Below are 14451 nucleotides of genomic sequence, written 5' to 3'. Positions count from 1 at the left end.
CAAACTGGAATATATATTTACATAAATATTGCCCTTTTACATCTCTTGCCTTGAACCACCATTTCGTGACTCTATCTGTGCTGCCTCAGAGATCACCTGACCAGAAATACTACAACACTAACTGTAACGGGAAGAAGTGAGGAAGCAAAAGGCAGAACTCTGTCTGTTAATTGGCTCATGTGACCTTACATGTGGTTTGTATGTGTGCACAGTGAATCATATGATCTCAGGGGGCGGCCCTTATTTTTTAAAATGGCAATTTTCTATTTATGATTACCCAATGGCACATATTACTAAAAAAGTATATTATTGTGATAATGGTTCATTTACATGAAGCAGGGTTTTACACATCAGCTGTTTTACTCAGTATCTTTTAATAGAGACCTATTTTCCTTTAATCTCCTAAATCAGGGGTCCCCAACCTTTTTAACCTGTGAGCCACATTCAAATGTAAAAAGAGTTGGGGAGCAACATAAGCATAAAAAGGCCCTTGGGGTGCCAAATTAAGGGCTATGATTGGCTATTTGGTAGCCCCTATGTGGACTGGCAGCCTACAAGAGGCTGTACTTAGGCACTATACTAAGTTTTATGCAATTAAAACTTGCTTTGAAGCTTGGATTTTAAAAACAAGTACCTGCTTTGAGGAACCTGAGAGCAACATCCAAGGGGTTGGAGAGCAACATGTTGCTCACGAGCTACTGGTTGGGGATCACTGTCCTAAGTGTACCTAATTATTTTAACATGTAACATTAGCTCACAAAAGTCATACATGGGCCTATAAATTGGCCTCTTTAACCTTTAAATGCAGTTATTTATTAAAATCTGAAATTATCAGAGTATTTTCTGAGAACTACTCCGACCAAGTCCGCACAAGTTTTTTTGCCCTCATTTATTAATACGGTTTCCCAAAATCGGATTGTATGATTTTTTTGGATTTTTCACCTGAAAACTATGATTTTTTTCATATTTTTGCCTGAAAACCGATTTCTTGGTTTATATATTAAATGTAATATATAGTATTCCATGGAAGTAAAAAATGGGTAAATACAGGTACTGGATCTATTATCAGAAATGATTGGGACGTGATGATGTCTGGTTAAGGGATTTCTCTGTAATTTGGATTTCCATACAATAAGGCTGCTAAAAATAATTTAAACATGAAATAAACCAATATTATTGATTTTGCCACCAATATGGATTCATGTACCTTTTTAATATTACAGAGAAAAAGTAAACATTTAAAAAAAAAAATGGATTCTATGAGAGATGGCCTTCCTGTAATCAGAACTTTCTTGATAGTGGTTAATCCACTTACTACTGTTTACAAAATAATTACATTTTTACTAACGCCCTCTCTGCAGTCTGTCTCCATATGCAGGCTTGGTGTCCAGAAGTTAATTTAAAGGCAGTTCTCTCTTGTATATCATCTAGACCAGTGGTCCCCAACCAGTAGCTCGTGAGCAATGTGTTGCTCTCCATACCCTTGGGTGTTGCTCCCAGTGGCCTCAAAGCAGGTGCTTATTTTTGAATTCCAGGCTTGGAGGCAAGTTTTTGTTAAATAAAAACCAGGTGCACTGCCAAACAAAGCCTCAATGTAGGTTGACAATCCACATAAGGGCTACTTAATGGCCAATCACAGAACTTATTTGGCACCCCAAGAACATTTTTCATGTTAGTGTTGCTCCCCAACTCCTTTTACTTCTGAACGTTGCTCACTGGTTCAAAAGGTTGGGGATCCCTGATCTAGACAAAGGCAGGACAAACTTGATCATGATTATGTCACAAGCATATTAAAGTTGATTGACGGCTATTTGCTTGTCCTCATCAGCCTTCTTTCACGTCTCACTGAAATCAAGCTATTTTTATTCAGCAGAGGGTACCAAATTTAAATTTATACTACTGTTAAAAAGGTAGGTGAAGGTTGTACAGATTGCTTTCAAGGAGCCCATCTGTAGCATGAATTGTAGGTTGTACAGGTGGTATTGCAGCAATGTGTAACTTGAGTGGTCAAAGTGATATATTATTTTGGTTAAATTCTAAAGGATATATCCTCATATTTTATGTGGTTTACTATACACAACTTTCACTTACACCTCCACTCACTTGTTGGATAATATGTCTAGTGTTTTTGCTATAATAAAAAAGCTGAAATTAAAGCCCAAAGTTCGTTTCATGTTGTGCTTTCTAGGAAGAGGAAGGATATACAAGGGTAACAATCATGAAATACAATGAGGCAAGCCTGTTGAATTCAGACCATGATCTTAATTATATTTAAAAAACATGTAAGTTAAAATCTTTTAAAAACTTTTGATTATAATGTAAAACCAGTTTATTATGGGGTTTTAAAAACCCTACCCTACCTGTCTGTGTAATCCTGTTGGTTAGCCTGGCATGTAAACACCATTTCTCTTTTCTAGATGCAGGTTTTTAATTTTGTGTATCCTGTCATTTATGCCATTTGTTTCCCTACCATACGTATTAAATATGGTACAAGATAGATCATTTCTGTACTTAACGATGAAAGAATTAGACAAGAACTACGATAAAATATAATGTAAATCTTTATTATATAATGCACAAACTGCATAGTGTTTCAGGGTTTACTATGAATTTGTTCGCATTTATATAGCCCAAAACAATAGGTCCAGGTTATTAAATATGACATATTGCAGAGTAATCCGATTGCTTCTATCATTCCAAATTTATGCCATTCTCATAGATATTAATGATACCTCTTTGTATACATGACATAAATGTGACCTGGGCTTCCCTCCATGTTTTCAGACTTTCCTCCTCCACTCCAAAGCTAAAGCTGGCCATAGATGCAAAGATCGGACTTTCCCATCTCCTGACCCGCCACTAACCATTCAGATCAAAGTCTTACCAGTCAGATTAGTTAAAGAACAGATCAGCAATGTTCTGCCCTGACAGCAATCGTACGATATCTATGTCCAACCAAAGCTAGTGACAGTCTCCCACTGAAAATCGTCAGATTGGCAATACACGCAGAGATATTATCGTCAGCCGACAGAAATGTTCTAACCTGTCCGATCGACCAAACGACCGATCTCCGCCGGACGAAAAATGTCAGGACTCTCCACACACGGTTCGAAAATCTTATAAATCCTGGATTCGTACGATCAGATCTTTGCGTCTATGGCCAGCTTTACAGGCATCTCAACTGGCTGTTGATTACATTTATCCTAGTGTGTGTGTAAAAGTTTTAGGGAACTTCGAATGTAAGCTCTGTAAATATCCATAAAACTTGTTGAATTAATAAAGCGATGTAATGCCGCTTTCAGCAATAAGGGATTTAATTAATAATGCATTGGAATTTCAGATAATCTGTTCAGCCTGCACTCTTAACAATGAAGTAGATGGGTGTGTTGGCATATTCTCCATCTGGTTGTATGTGCTAGTTTAATGTATGGTGGGTGGACTGGAGCAGGGTCTGACCGGATTGAGGGCCTTGATGTGGCAAATGTGTGTTTTATAGTCTATCCAATGTTTTAATTCTCTAAGGTGTGCTTATTAACTACTGGTTGGGGGCATGCTGTTCTGCTTCAGTGATGTGATGTGTCAACCCATCTATTAATGAATGCACTTGTAATTTCGATAATTTGCAATTCATCTACATGGTCAGTATTTCACAGATGATGTATTTGCTCTTGGATGCCCCTAGCTTGTTCCATTGGGGCTCAGTTGGTGGGAAGGCAAGGATTGCTCATAGAAGCCATTACTTGCCTGTTTAGTTAATAGATTTGGCCTATGGCCTGCAATTCAATCTTGATAAAGCTGTACCCCTAATAATAACAATTAAAGTGCTAGGCCTAAGGTTTGTCCCAACTACCCAAATCCCTTCTCCCTACTCATCACTTCACCACAACTCTGTGTAGCCCAACCTCCCCTCCATGCATGGCTTGTGCCCAACTGGCTGAAACTAGGGTATGGCAGGCAGAAGAGGTACATGCCCAGAGCTGCCCTGCTGCTGTGTCCTAGGCACAAATGCCTGTTCTGCCTACCCCTATGCTGAAGATAATAGGACCAGTTCAATTATACTGGGGAAAAAGTTAATTAAAATGAAAAAAACAAGAATATGTATACCCTTCTACAGACAGGAATGAAGGAGACACAGTCACATTTATAGATTTTATTGCCTACACAATCTAAAATATTCCTAAACCCTACTGACCATTGTAGTGCATCCCATGTGCTCTGGGTCTTTTTATGTTAAAAAGAAAATAATAATAAGAATCTCCTATATTGTCTATCCTTTAGAAGGGACATTTGCAACAGCTTTTGGATTTTAGGACTGACCACTAAACTTACATGGATAGCAGATCTTGTGACCCTTTCAAGCTGAATGGACTACTGACCAACTTGCTAGATTTCTGGCAGGTTTTTTAAGATCAAGCTCTTTGTATGCATTGCATCATTTTCAAACTTGGGACAACTTTCACTGGCCTTTTGATATTTGTGGAATCATTTATGCTATTTTTATGACCTGCAAATGGTGCTGGCAACTGGTTTGCATCAAGTTTTCCATGGGCAGCTGCTTCTCATCAACTGAGTGGGCGCATCCCATTGCCAGTAGCCAGGTACCGTACTTGTGCCAAAATATGGATATACAGTAGTGTAGATATGATGTCCTCTTCATAGAGCTGAGGGTTATTTTAATCCCATGGTTCATAATGACTAATGAATAAGAAGTCAATTTCTAAAGATATCTGCACCTGCCACTGCAACTATTAGGAGCTATGTAACTGTTTATATACCTTGCAGTGAACCACTCTGCACTCCTTGGAGATATATTCCAGAATTTACAAGATAAAGAAAACATTCTGCTTATAAGCATAATCTGAGTTGGCAGTGGAACATACTTAATATGTAAAAAAAAAATCTATTGCAAGGAATATATTCCCTCCATAAGCATGATCACATATTTTCCTTTCAGTGAGTCTATACTAGTCAAGTGTAACTGCAGCAGATCATCAATCTTTCGGTTCCTTCCTCAGCTGTTTAATAGCAATAGTTCCTGCTGAAATGAAGCTAAGCAGGGAGTCCATGGAAAGTGAGTGATGATTACCTGTTATGGACTGTCTTTAGTCCAGTCACCCTATGTGGTTTTAACCAGGCAATAACATTTGCATTCAGCCTATTTTGCAAGAGATGAGCATTCAAGTAAAACTAATAAAGCAAAATGTGTTTTTTAGTTAAGTACAGATATTTTAATTTAAAGCTAAGCATGTTCATAACTGCCTCTTTTTACTAGAGTCTAAAAATATACTTGGAACTGGCATAGCTCGTGTATGCCCTTGCAAATATATAGTTTATGAACTTACTTGATATACGTTATAGAAGAACATATATACATTTCATGTCTTGCCTGCATTTACTGTACCTTAGTGAGATACCAAAATGCCTTTAATGGCATATTGATATACTCTAAGTAAAGCCTATCACATATTAAGTATTATTTAAAGCAAGGATCCGCTTACCATTGCTGCCCACCTGTTATAATCTAGAACTCCTAACATCCTAAGCCATTTGCAGATTTCCAAACTAAAGGATAGACAAGATAAAGCAGAAAGTTGTTTGCTTACTATGACTTATCTGGATAATAATATCTACCTGCCATAAAATATAAATATATTTGCTGTTACCAAGGAGCTCCCTAACCAAATAAAGGCACCAGGCTGTATGTTATACACCTCATGGATGACATGGCTATGTATCATTTACAGCAGGGGTCCCCAACCACTGGGGCACATCCCACTGCCGGGCCACGGGCATACCTGAAATGGGCCGCCGAGAGGAGTCCGAATTTGACCTGGACGCGACAAATTTGATGCAGCACGCACAAAATTTGACGCTGGCATGGCAGAATTTAATGCAACGCGTGCAGTTGGTGCCTCCCTGGTCCTTGCAAAAAATTCAGGCTTTACACTGGTCCCTGGGGCAAAAAAGGTTGGGATCAGCTGATTTACAGTATGAATATCAATAAAGTTGGTAAAAATGATCTTTAATGATTTGTTTAGTTTAAGATTATTCCCAGATACTTGCAGGGTCAATTTAAATGTGAAGGAAAGGTGAAATCATGTTGCTGGGGGGTGCAGGTACTTCCAGTGATTGTATACACTTACCTGTTACCCCAGGCCAGAGCTCCTTTAGCAGAAAACTGCCCAGACCAGGGTTTTTCTCAGCAAGCACCACTGAACAATCCTCTTCCTGATTCTTCTTTCTTTACACAGGTGTACCTTCTAAGTATAGTGAAAAGCCAAACGAAAGGACTGGCTTCTTCACTTTACTGTGCATGTGTCAGCCCTGGGGTAGTGACAGGGCCAGATTTACGTAGTGGGCGCCCCTAGGCGCAATGCCGTTCGTCACCCCTGTCCCCTCCCCTTTATTCATGCAAATTTTCATCATCTGGACCGGAGCAATGGGGATTGGCGCATGGGAATTTTTATAAAAAAAATTATTGTATCTCCAGCGCATCCCCAGTGTTTTTGAACCAAAATGGGTGTGTTGGGCAGCATGCCCACCCCCTAAATTCCTGCCACCCTAGGCCCGGGCCTAGGTGGCCTTTCCACAAATCCAAGCCTGGGTAGTGAAGAAAGTCAAAGTGAAAAATGAAGATTGCTCACTGAGAAGAACCCTGGCCGGAACAATTTGTTTTGCTAACAGGAGCACTGACCCTGGGTATCGGGTAAGTGAATATATCTTTTGGCACCCCACAGAGATTTCACCTGTCCTTCTCTTGAAATGTGACTAGACCACACAATTTATTTCATAAAGGGGAACTCCACACAAATATAACTTAAGCTTTTTGAAAAGTAAACATAATTTAAAGCAACTTTGCAATATACATCAATTAAATATGTAGACTTTTCATGATTTTTAATGGTTTGGAACAGTTCCCTAAGCCTAGCTCCCTGCTCTCCTGCTGATCTGTCTGACTACTTTGCTGAGCTGGCTGACTACTGTTACTTTGTATCCGCAGCCATCTGTTCTCAGCCTGCATCCTCCAAACCCCACAATTCCCTGCACATGTGATTTCAATAAGGAATGGAACATCACAGTGCAAGGCTTTGTGGGGTATGTAGTTGTACCTGCATGCTGTCTGTAAGCCGTGGAGAAGTTGTTACAATTTGTAACATCATTGTTTTAGCCCCTTCTTCCCTGCCAGGATTTCAAATGATGCAAAAAGAGAAGATCTGTTAAACAGCTGGATTTCAGCATAGAAGATGGCATTTAGTCATACTATCTGAAGAAACAGGCAACTGTGAAGGGTATGTGAGAGGTTTCTGTATTATGTGGGCCTCTTTATCAAATTTTGGTTTGGAAGCCGGAGTTCTCCTTTAATTATACCACCAGTTATTCTCATTTGTTGTTACACTATGGGGCCGATTCACTAACTTCGAGTGAAGGATTCGAAGGTAAAAAAACTTCGAATTTCGAAGTTTTTTTTGGGCTACTTCGACCTTCGACTACGACTTCGAATCGAAGGATTCGAAGTAAAAATCGTTCGACTATTCGACCATTCGATAGTCGAAGTACTGTCTCTTTAAAAAAAACTTCGACCCCCTAGTTCGCCATCTAAAAGCTACCGAAGTCAATGTTAGCCTATGGGGAAGGTCCCCATAGGCTTGGCTAACTTTTTTTGATCAAAGGATATTCCTTCGATCGTTGGATTAAAATCCTTCGAATCATTCGATTCGAAGGATTTTATCGTTCGATCGAAGGAATTATCCTTCGATCGAACTATCTGCGTTAAATCCTTCGACTTCGAAGTCGAAGGATTTTAATTCCTAGTCGAATATCGAGGGTTAATTAACCCTCGATATACGGCCCATAGTGAATCGGCCCCTAAGTATTAAGCTCACATTTAAACCCTTTTAAGTGCCAGCCTCCTTAGACCAAATGGCATGGGTATAAAAGTCCCATGGTGCCAATGCTGTAGAGTCTAATCATGGACATCTATGCTGTGCTGCATGTTTACTGGAAATACACACTGTAACAAGATTAAATTCCATGTAAAGGGTTTAACTTAATTTTAGTAATTTTAGTGCAAACTGCACTGTGCATTAGCTGGATATTTTTTGAGAAAACAGCTTAAACCTTTCAGTGGAACAGGCACAAGTACTCCATGTATGGACCCTAAAACGCATTATTTTGTGTCGCTTAGAGATCAAAAACTTGTACCGGTTCCTTTGGTAAATGAATCCTACTGTCTTTACATATTAAAAAAATGTTAGTGTGCAATGCCCATTTGTTGTGCCGGTTTTAGTAAACGATTTCACATATGACTGATTGTTTTATCAGTGCTACAGCAGCCTTTTAAAAGATTTACAGAATGTTCTGTGCAATTATGCAGACAATATATAAACTGGGATACAGTACCATATTCAGTTACAATAGATTAGCTAGACTTTGCAGGATCAGGAGGCTTATGTGAGCACCTTCTAGGATTTTATCCCTTCTGAGAACTAACTGCTGTCTCTTACTTTTTATCTCCATGTATTTATATAGTACTGGTACATTTTTGCAGGTTTTTACAGAAATTATACATTGTTTACATCCAGAACTAGGGATATGCAGAAGAGGCAGCTGCCTAGGGCGCAATGATTGAGGGGCGCTGGGCAGCTACCTCTTCTGCCTACCCCTAGACCTGGCTGCGCTCCTCTAACAGCACTTATGCGTGCCATCATTGCCGTGCATGCGCACACCAGCGTCGTCACGCATGCGCACACCAGCGTCGGCGCGCTTGCGTGCGCCAGCAGACACCTGTGTGCGCTAGCATCTGCGAACGAGCTACAGGGGAAGGAGGGGGCGAGCTGGCCAGCTGGGTTGACTAGGGCGCCCAACCAGCCTGGCCCGCCTCTGCCAGGTCCCAATGGCGTTTACAATCTAAGGTCCTATTTACTTTATTTATTATAATACACAAGTATAAATGAGTCATGTGACAGAAATTACATCACTAAGCTCCGTTTATATAGTGAATAAAGTACCCCCTCTTGTAAAATATAAGGTACCTTCTAATATCCTCATTTTTCAACTGGGGGTACTTTATTTATTATAATACACACGTTTCAGTGAGTCATGTGACAGAAATGACTTTAGAACTCACCGTTTCTAACTGATGACATCAGAACTCACCGTTTATAAGGAAATAATTTACAAGATATTCATGGCTTTTGTGTATTATAAAGAATTACTCAGTGAGGTAGAAACATCATGTAATGGATTATAATCCGCTATTGCTCAAAAGCTGTCTGATTCTCATGGAAAGCAAAAATAATAAGTGCAATCCAACTATATTTTTCACTGGCACCCATCACCACTGAGGGCTGCCAAGTTAAAAATAAACCAAGACAATCTCATTGGTTTTTCCCAATCAACCCCTGGACCATTGTTACTACTTAACTACTTAGAGTCATGGGCGTGAGCCAGTTTGTCTATTGAGAATTTTGGTTATTGTAATGGAATGATTTTAGAGAAATTCCACTAAATCTAGAAATCAGAAGCCTGTTGCCAAATGTTAGAGCATGTGCCAGAATGGCTCTGCTTTTTTTTTGAATATGGATGCCAAGGCTACTGCTGATGTAATGCAAGCTGCTCATTTTTGTATCTGAATAACATACTATTTAAAAACCTTTTTAACGTTTTATTTTCTTTGGATGGCAACTTTTTGAAATCATGAGGATTTCCTTTCGGATTTATAAATAGCTGGGTAGGATTTATTTTGTTCAGGGTTCTTTGTTGAAGTCTCCATCAAGATTTACAGTAGGATGTTTTAAGCTGAAGTTGTTGGTGAAGTTGCACAAGGGTAACTTGTAATTACCAACTTGTCATTTATAAATACACTGCACTGTGATGCGATATGATACACTCTCAATTAATAGATTAATAGTGATGTAGTCACCCTTTTGATAAATACACCCCTAAAAGTCCCATACTGATTAATAAAGAGCAGTGATAAATATGGTATACCCCAAAGAGTTGTGGTCTGGTAATTATTTCCAAAAATGTGGCCAGCACTGTTTTTTAAAAGCAAACTAGACCATGTTTTTTTGGAAAATTGTGCATTGTGTAGGAAATTGCATTACCTTTTGGGTCATGATAAAGCAAACACTTGCACACCAGGATTTACTTGTCAGTGGTGCTGTTATTTAAACTATATTTAACGACAATTTATTTTTTATGAAATAACCTTCAATATATTGTTTTGTAAAATCCATTTTTAAAAATACTTATTCTTTTAAATTGCAAAAACTTGACTGTAAAATAAATAAAAATCTACTACTGCTACTATGATATTCTGTATGTTTACTGGTTTTTGGTAATCTAATTCTGACGTTTTTGTCGTTGTAGAACCATTTTTATTTGAGTAAAATATATGTGTGTGTGTGTGTGTGTGTGCTATATATATGTGTGCTTTCTTGATTTCCTAAAAGAAAGAAAGCTGCAAGTAGATCCTTGAAAATAAAAATGTGATTGTTTGCCATGGGTTATTTTCCAAGTGCTAATTTGCCCAGTGTTGATATATGAGCCCCTAGTTACTAGATTTAAACATTTCTACCTCAACCCATTCCCCAGGCCTAGTCAATCATAGCCATGTCTGTTTGAAACATCATAAAGCTTCTCTTTCTTTATAGGATGGTCTGTCACTTTTTACAGTAAAGGTGTGTCTGTTTGTGATGCTTCCACTGCCAAAAATGCTTCCATCAGAACGTATGGCCATGGATCTCACTGTCAGCATCTGGCAGTTAATCCCTGGAATAGGGAGGGCTAGCCCTTTCCATGGAATAACTAATTGCCTTTCAGCTTCTGTGCGTGCATTAAAGGAGACAGAATGTGTTGTTACACTTGGGGTGCCAAAAGTTAGGCACCCCCAAGTGGTTGTATTTACTTAACTGACACCCCGGGGTAGGTGCTCCTATCAGCAGAAACCTGCAGCGGCCCAGGGTTCTACCAGCATGCACCAAAAAAGGGATAATCTTCACTTCTTCTCTTTTTAAAACTTCTGGGACAGATGCACGCGTGGTAGAACGAAATAGCTGGCTTTTTAGTTAAAGTTCAGCTTTTTGCTCTACTGTGCATGCACAGCCGCAAGAAGACAGAAGAAGTGGAAAGAGGATTGTTCCGTGGTGCTCGATGGAAGAACCCCGGTCCGGTGCAGGTTTCTGTTGATAGGAGCACCGGGTGTGAGGTAAGTATATACAATCACTTGAGGGTGTCTTACTTTTGTCACCCCCAAGTGTAACAACACATTCCTTCTCCTTTAAGGGCAAGTGCAGTCCTTTCACCTGTGTTACATTTATGGCTCTGATACATATTATTTACCTCTTCATATAAAGCAATCAAATTAGTCTGACATGACATATCCTTCATAAAGCCATGCTGATTGCTGCTCATAATGCCATTCACTGCCATTAATTTTGAATGTGATCCCTTACAAAGCCTTCAAATAATTTGCCCACCACAAATGTCAAACTTACTGGCCTATAATTGCCTTTCTATGTTCATGGCCTTTCTAAATATTGGAATGACATCAGCTTTCCTCCAATCCATAGTTACCATACCATATGAAAGTGAATCTGAGAAAATCAGAAATAGAGGCCGGTCTAAAACTGAACTAAGCAGTCAGAAGAACACGGGGGTGTATGCCACCTGGCCCTGTCACCTTGTTCACATTCATTTTTAGTAAAACTTTATGAATCATATCCGGAGTCAGCCACTGACTAGATTGAGCTGAGTCAACAGTACAGCTATGAAGTGAGCCTGGGAACACTGACTCCTCTATTGTATACACTGAAAAAAAGAACTGATTTAGCACTGAGGAGCAACACTCTCATCTTTTTAATATTAATATACTTTAAAAACTTTTTGGGGTTAGTCTTAGCCTCTGCCACAATATGCTCCTCATTGCCTATCTTTGCCTTCCGGATTATGGTTTTACAACATTTTATTATCGTGCTTATAATGACAAGAAATGTTATACAGAGAGTGTGATCATTATAGAATCAGTGGAACTTACAAACTAATTTCCCTATACATGACTGTACATTAATTTCAGGTCTATTCTACATGTCATTAGAATGTACATTAGCACCTACTATGTTGATTTAAATGTTTTCTTATGTTAAATGCCACAACTATCGTCTTACATATGTTTCAGGTTTGAAATACTGATTCGTTGTCAAGACCACGCTATTGGCACTTCAGTTTAGACAAACTTGACTGCACCTTCATTTCCTAGGAACATGGTAGACTGTTTGATTGTATCTTTACGGTGAGTAATTCCTGTTTCCATCACAACTGTGATTATTCAGTAGTCCTTTTACTTGTATCAAATAACATCTTACATCTAACTTTTACTGAAACACACACCACAAACATGGAAAGGGTGGTTTCATGTCCAAGTAGATTGCATCTGCCTTTGAAAAATTAATCTTTCATATAGTAGGTAGATTTTCTCATATTTTATGGGAGATTTTGAAATAAGGTATATTAGTTTCTGCAATTTGCTGCAGCCATTTTGCAGTTCTAGAGATCTATGAAAAACGTAAAAAAGAATGATAAATTGTAGCGTTTCTTTTTTTATGAAAGCTACTGGTTTAGTAAACACTTAAATTCTGACTATGAACAGAATAACTAAAGTTTGTTATTACATCTACTGAGGAAATGCAAAGTTATCATATCAATGTGTAGCTGCTAGTACTTTCATGTCTAGAGCCACAAGGGGGCTGAAATTGGCCCCTATGCGGGAAGTAGATTCCTCTTCTATTTGCTTAAGGAACTGTTGCGTTCGGGGCAAACACGCTCGGTTGTTTTCGGAGCAAAAATGCAAAGTCCTATGTTTCTTTGCAGAAACCGGCTGGTGTGTTCACCCCGAAGACGACACAACCGCTCCTTTTGCGAACAGAAGAGGCAGCTACTACTGTCCATGTATTTCAGCAAGCTGATTTCAACCCCCATGTGGCACAAGCCTAAAGGAGTCCTCCACCTAAACATTGTATTTACATATTGAAAGAAATGGTATTTGTAGGCAACATTTCAGTAAACATTCTTTAAAGCAGGGGTCCCCAACCTTTTTTTACCCGTGAGCCACATTCAAATGTAAAAAGAGTTGGAGAGCAACACAAGCATAAAATAGTCCCTTGGGGTGCCAAATAAGGGCTGTGATTGGCTATTTGGTTGGCCCTATGTGGACTGGCAGACTACAAGAGGCTCTACTAGGCACTATACTTAGTTTTTATGCAAATTAAAACTTGCTTCCAAGCCTGGAATTCAAAAATAAGCATCTGCTCTGAGGACACAGAGAGCAACATCCAAGGGGTTGGAGAGCAACATGTTGCTCGCGAGCTACTGGTTGGGGATCACTGCTTTAAAGCTTTTAAATGGTTTTGGTTTTAGCCAATTCTATTCTGTATATACAGCATATTGTTAGTGGGTCCCTAAGCTCAGTAAGTGACAGCAGCACAGAGCATATGCAGTGAATCAGCAGAACAGATGATGGGGAGCTACTGGGGCTTCTTTGGAGGAACAGATCTGGACTGTGGTTGCCTTGGGCTGGTACAGAACCTCAAAACGTTATGTACAACATTTATAGTCTACTTCTTTAGTTAAGCTTTAGTTCTCATTTAAATTTATTTTCTAAATACATTTGCTGATGCAGTATTTGTTTTAAGAATGAGACCCAGAGAAAGAGAGAAGTCCTTTCTACAGGTCAGCTTTTATTGACTTGCAACATTGTTTCAGGAATCAGACACAATCAGACACAGAAATGATCAATGTTACATAGTATCTCAAAATCTGCACTCAGTATTTTGTCTATAGATTATTATCTTACATTTTAATTATACTCACAGCCACCTGATTCAATTAATTAGTAGCACATATGTTAGAACAAATTATTCACCTTTTATTAACTCGTATGCAAAAAACCACATATATTAATGAATTTATAAAGTGCATGAATTTCACACATAAAAATGTATCAAAGTGTATCAATATTAATAGCATTCATTAGTTCATATTAAAATTGATTATTAGAAGCTGTTGATCAAAGTTCATGATAAATTCATGTTCAATTTGATAATTGTAGAATGGCTGTTTTGGATGTTGTAATTCATTAGTTGGTTAGTTTGTTAATGTCCCGAATGAAATTCATAAAGGTGTCCATGTATACCTGTTAAAAGTAAAATCCCTGAGGAAATGCTAGCTCTATTTTTTTTCTTTTTTTTTTTCTCCTCCTGCTGCTGTTTAGTTAATCACATTGCCAATTGTTACTGTTGCCACTTCAACAAGTCACCCGGAAGCAAAGTAGAAATAATTGTAACATAATATGGCCAGAGTCAGTCTTAACAATCCCCTTACTGCCAGCCGCTTAGAAATCATACACAGAAATGTATACATTACTTTCGATAGCATTACATTTTCAAATAGCTT

The 14451-nt window shown here is 38.7% G+C and overlaps 1 protein-coding gene across 1 annotated transcript in view; it reads left to right on the top strand.

The window, feature by feature from the left end:
• thsd4.S (thrombospondin type 1 domain containing 4 S homeolog) overlaps positions 1–14451 on the top strand; it is a 309110-nt gene that overhangs the window by 13677 nt on the left and 280982 nt on the right. The window contains exon 2 of the mRNA XM_018255490.2: positions 12179–12292. Within this exon, the coding sequence (XP_018110979.1) occupies positions 12264–12292 (29 nt within the window). The 5' untranslated portion in view covers positions 12179–12263. The remainder of the gene's footprint in view (positions 1–12178; positions 12293–14451) is intronic.

This window comes from Xenopus laevis, chromosome 3S (assembly GCF_017654675.1).
Source record: "Xenopus laevis strain J_2021 chromosome 3S, Xenopus_laevis_v10.1, whole genome shotgun sequence".
Classification (NCBI taxonomy): domain Eukaryota; kingdom Metazoa; phylum Chordata; class Amphibia; order Anura; family Pipidae; genus Xenopus; species Xenopus laevis.
The sequence above is the reverse complement of the archived record's forward strand: the minus strand, read 5'-3'. Positions and strand labels throughout refer to the sequence as shown.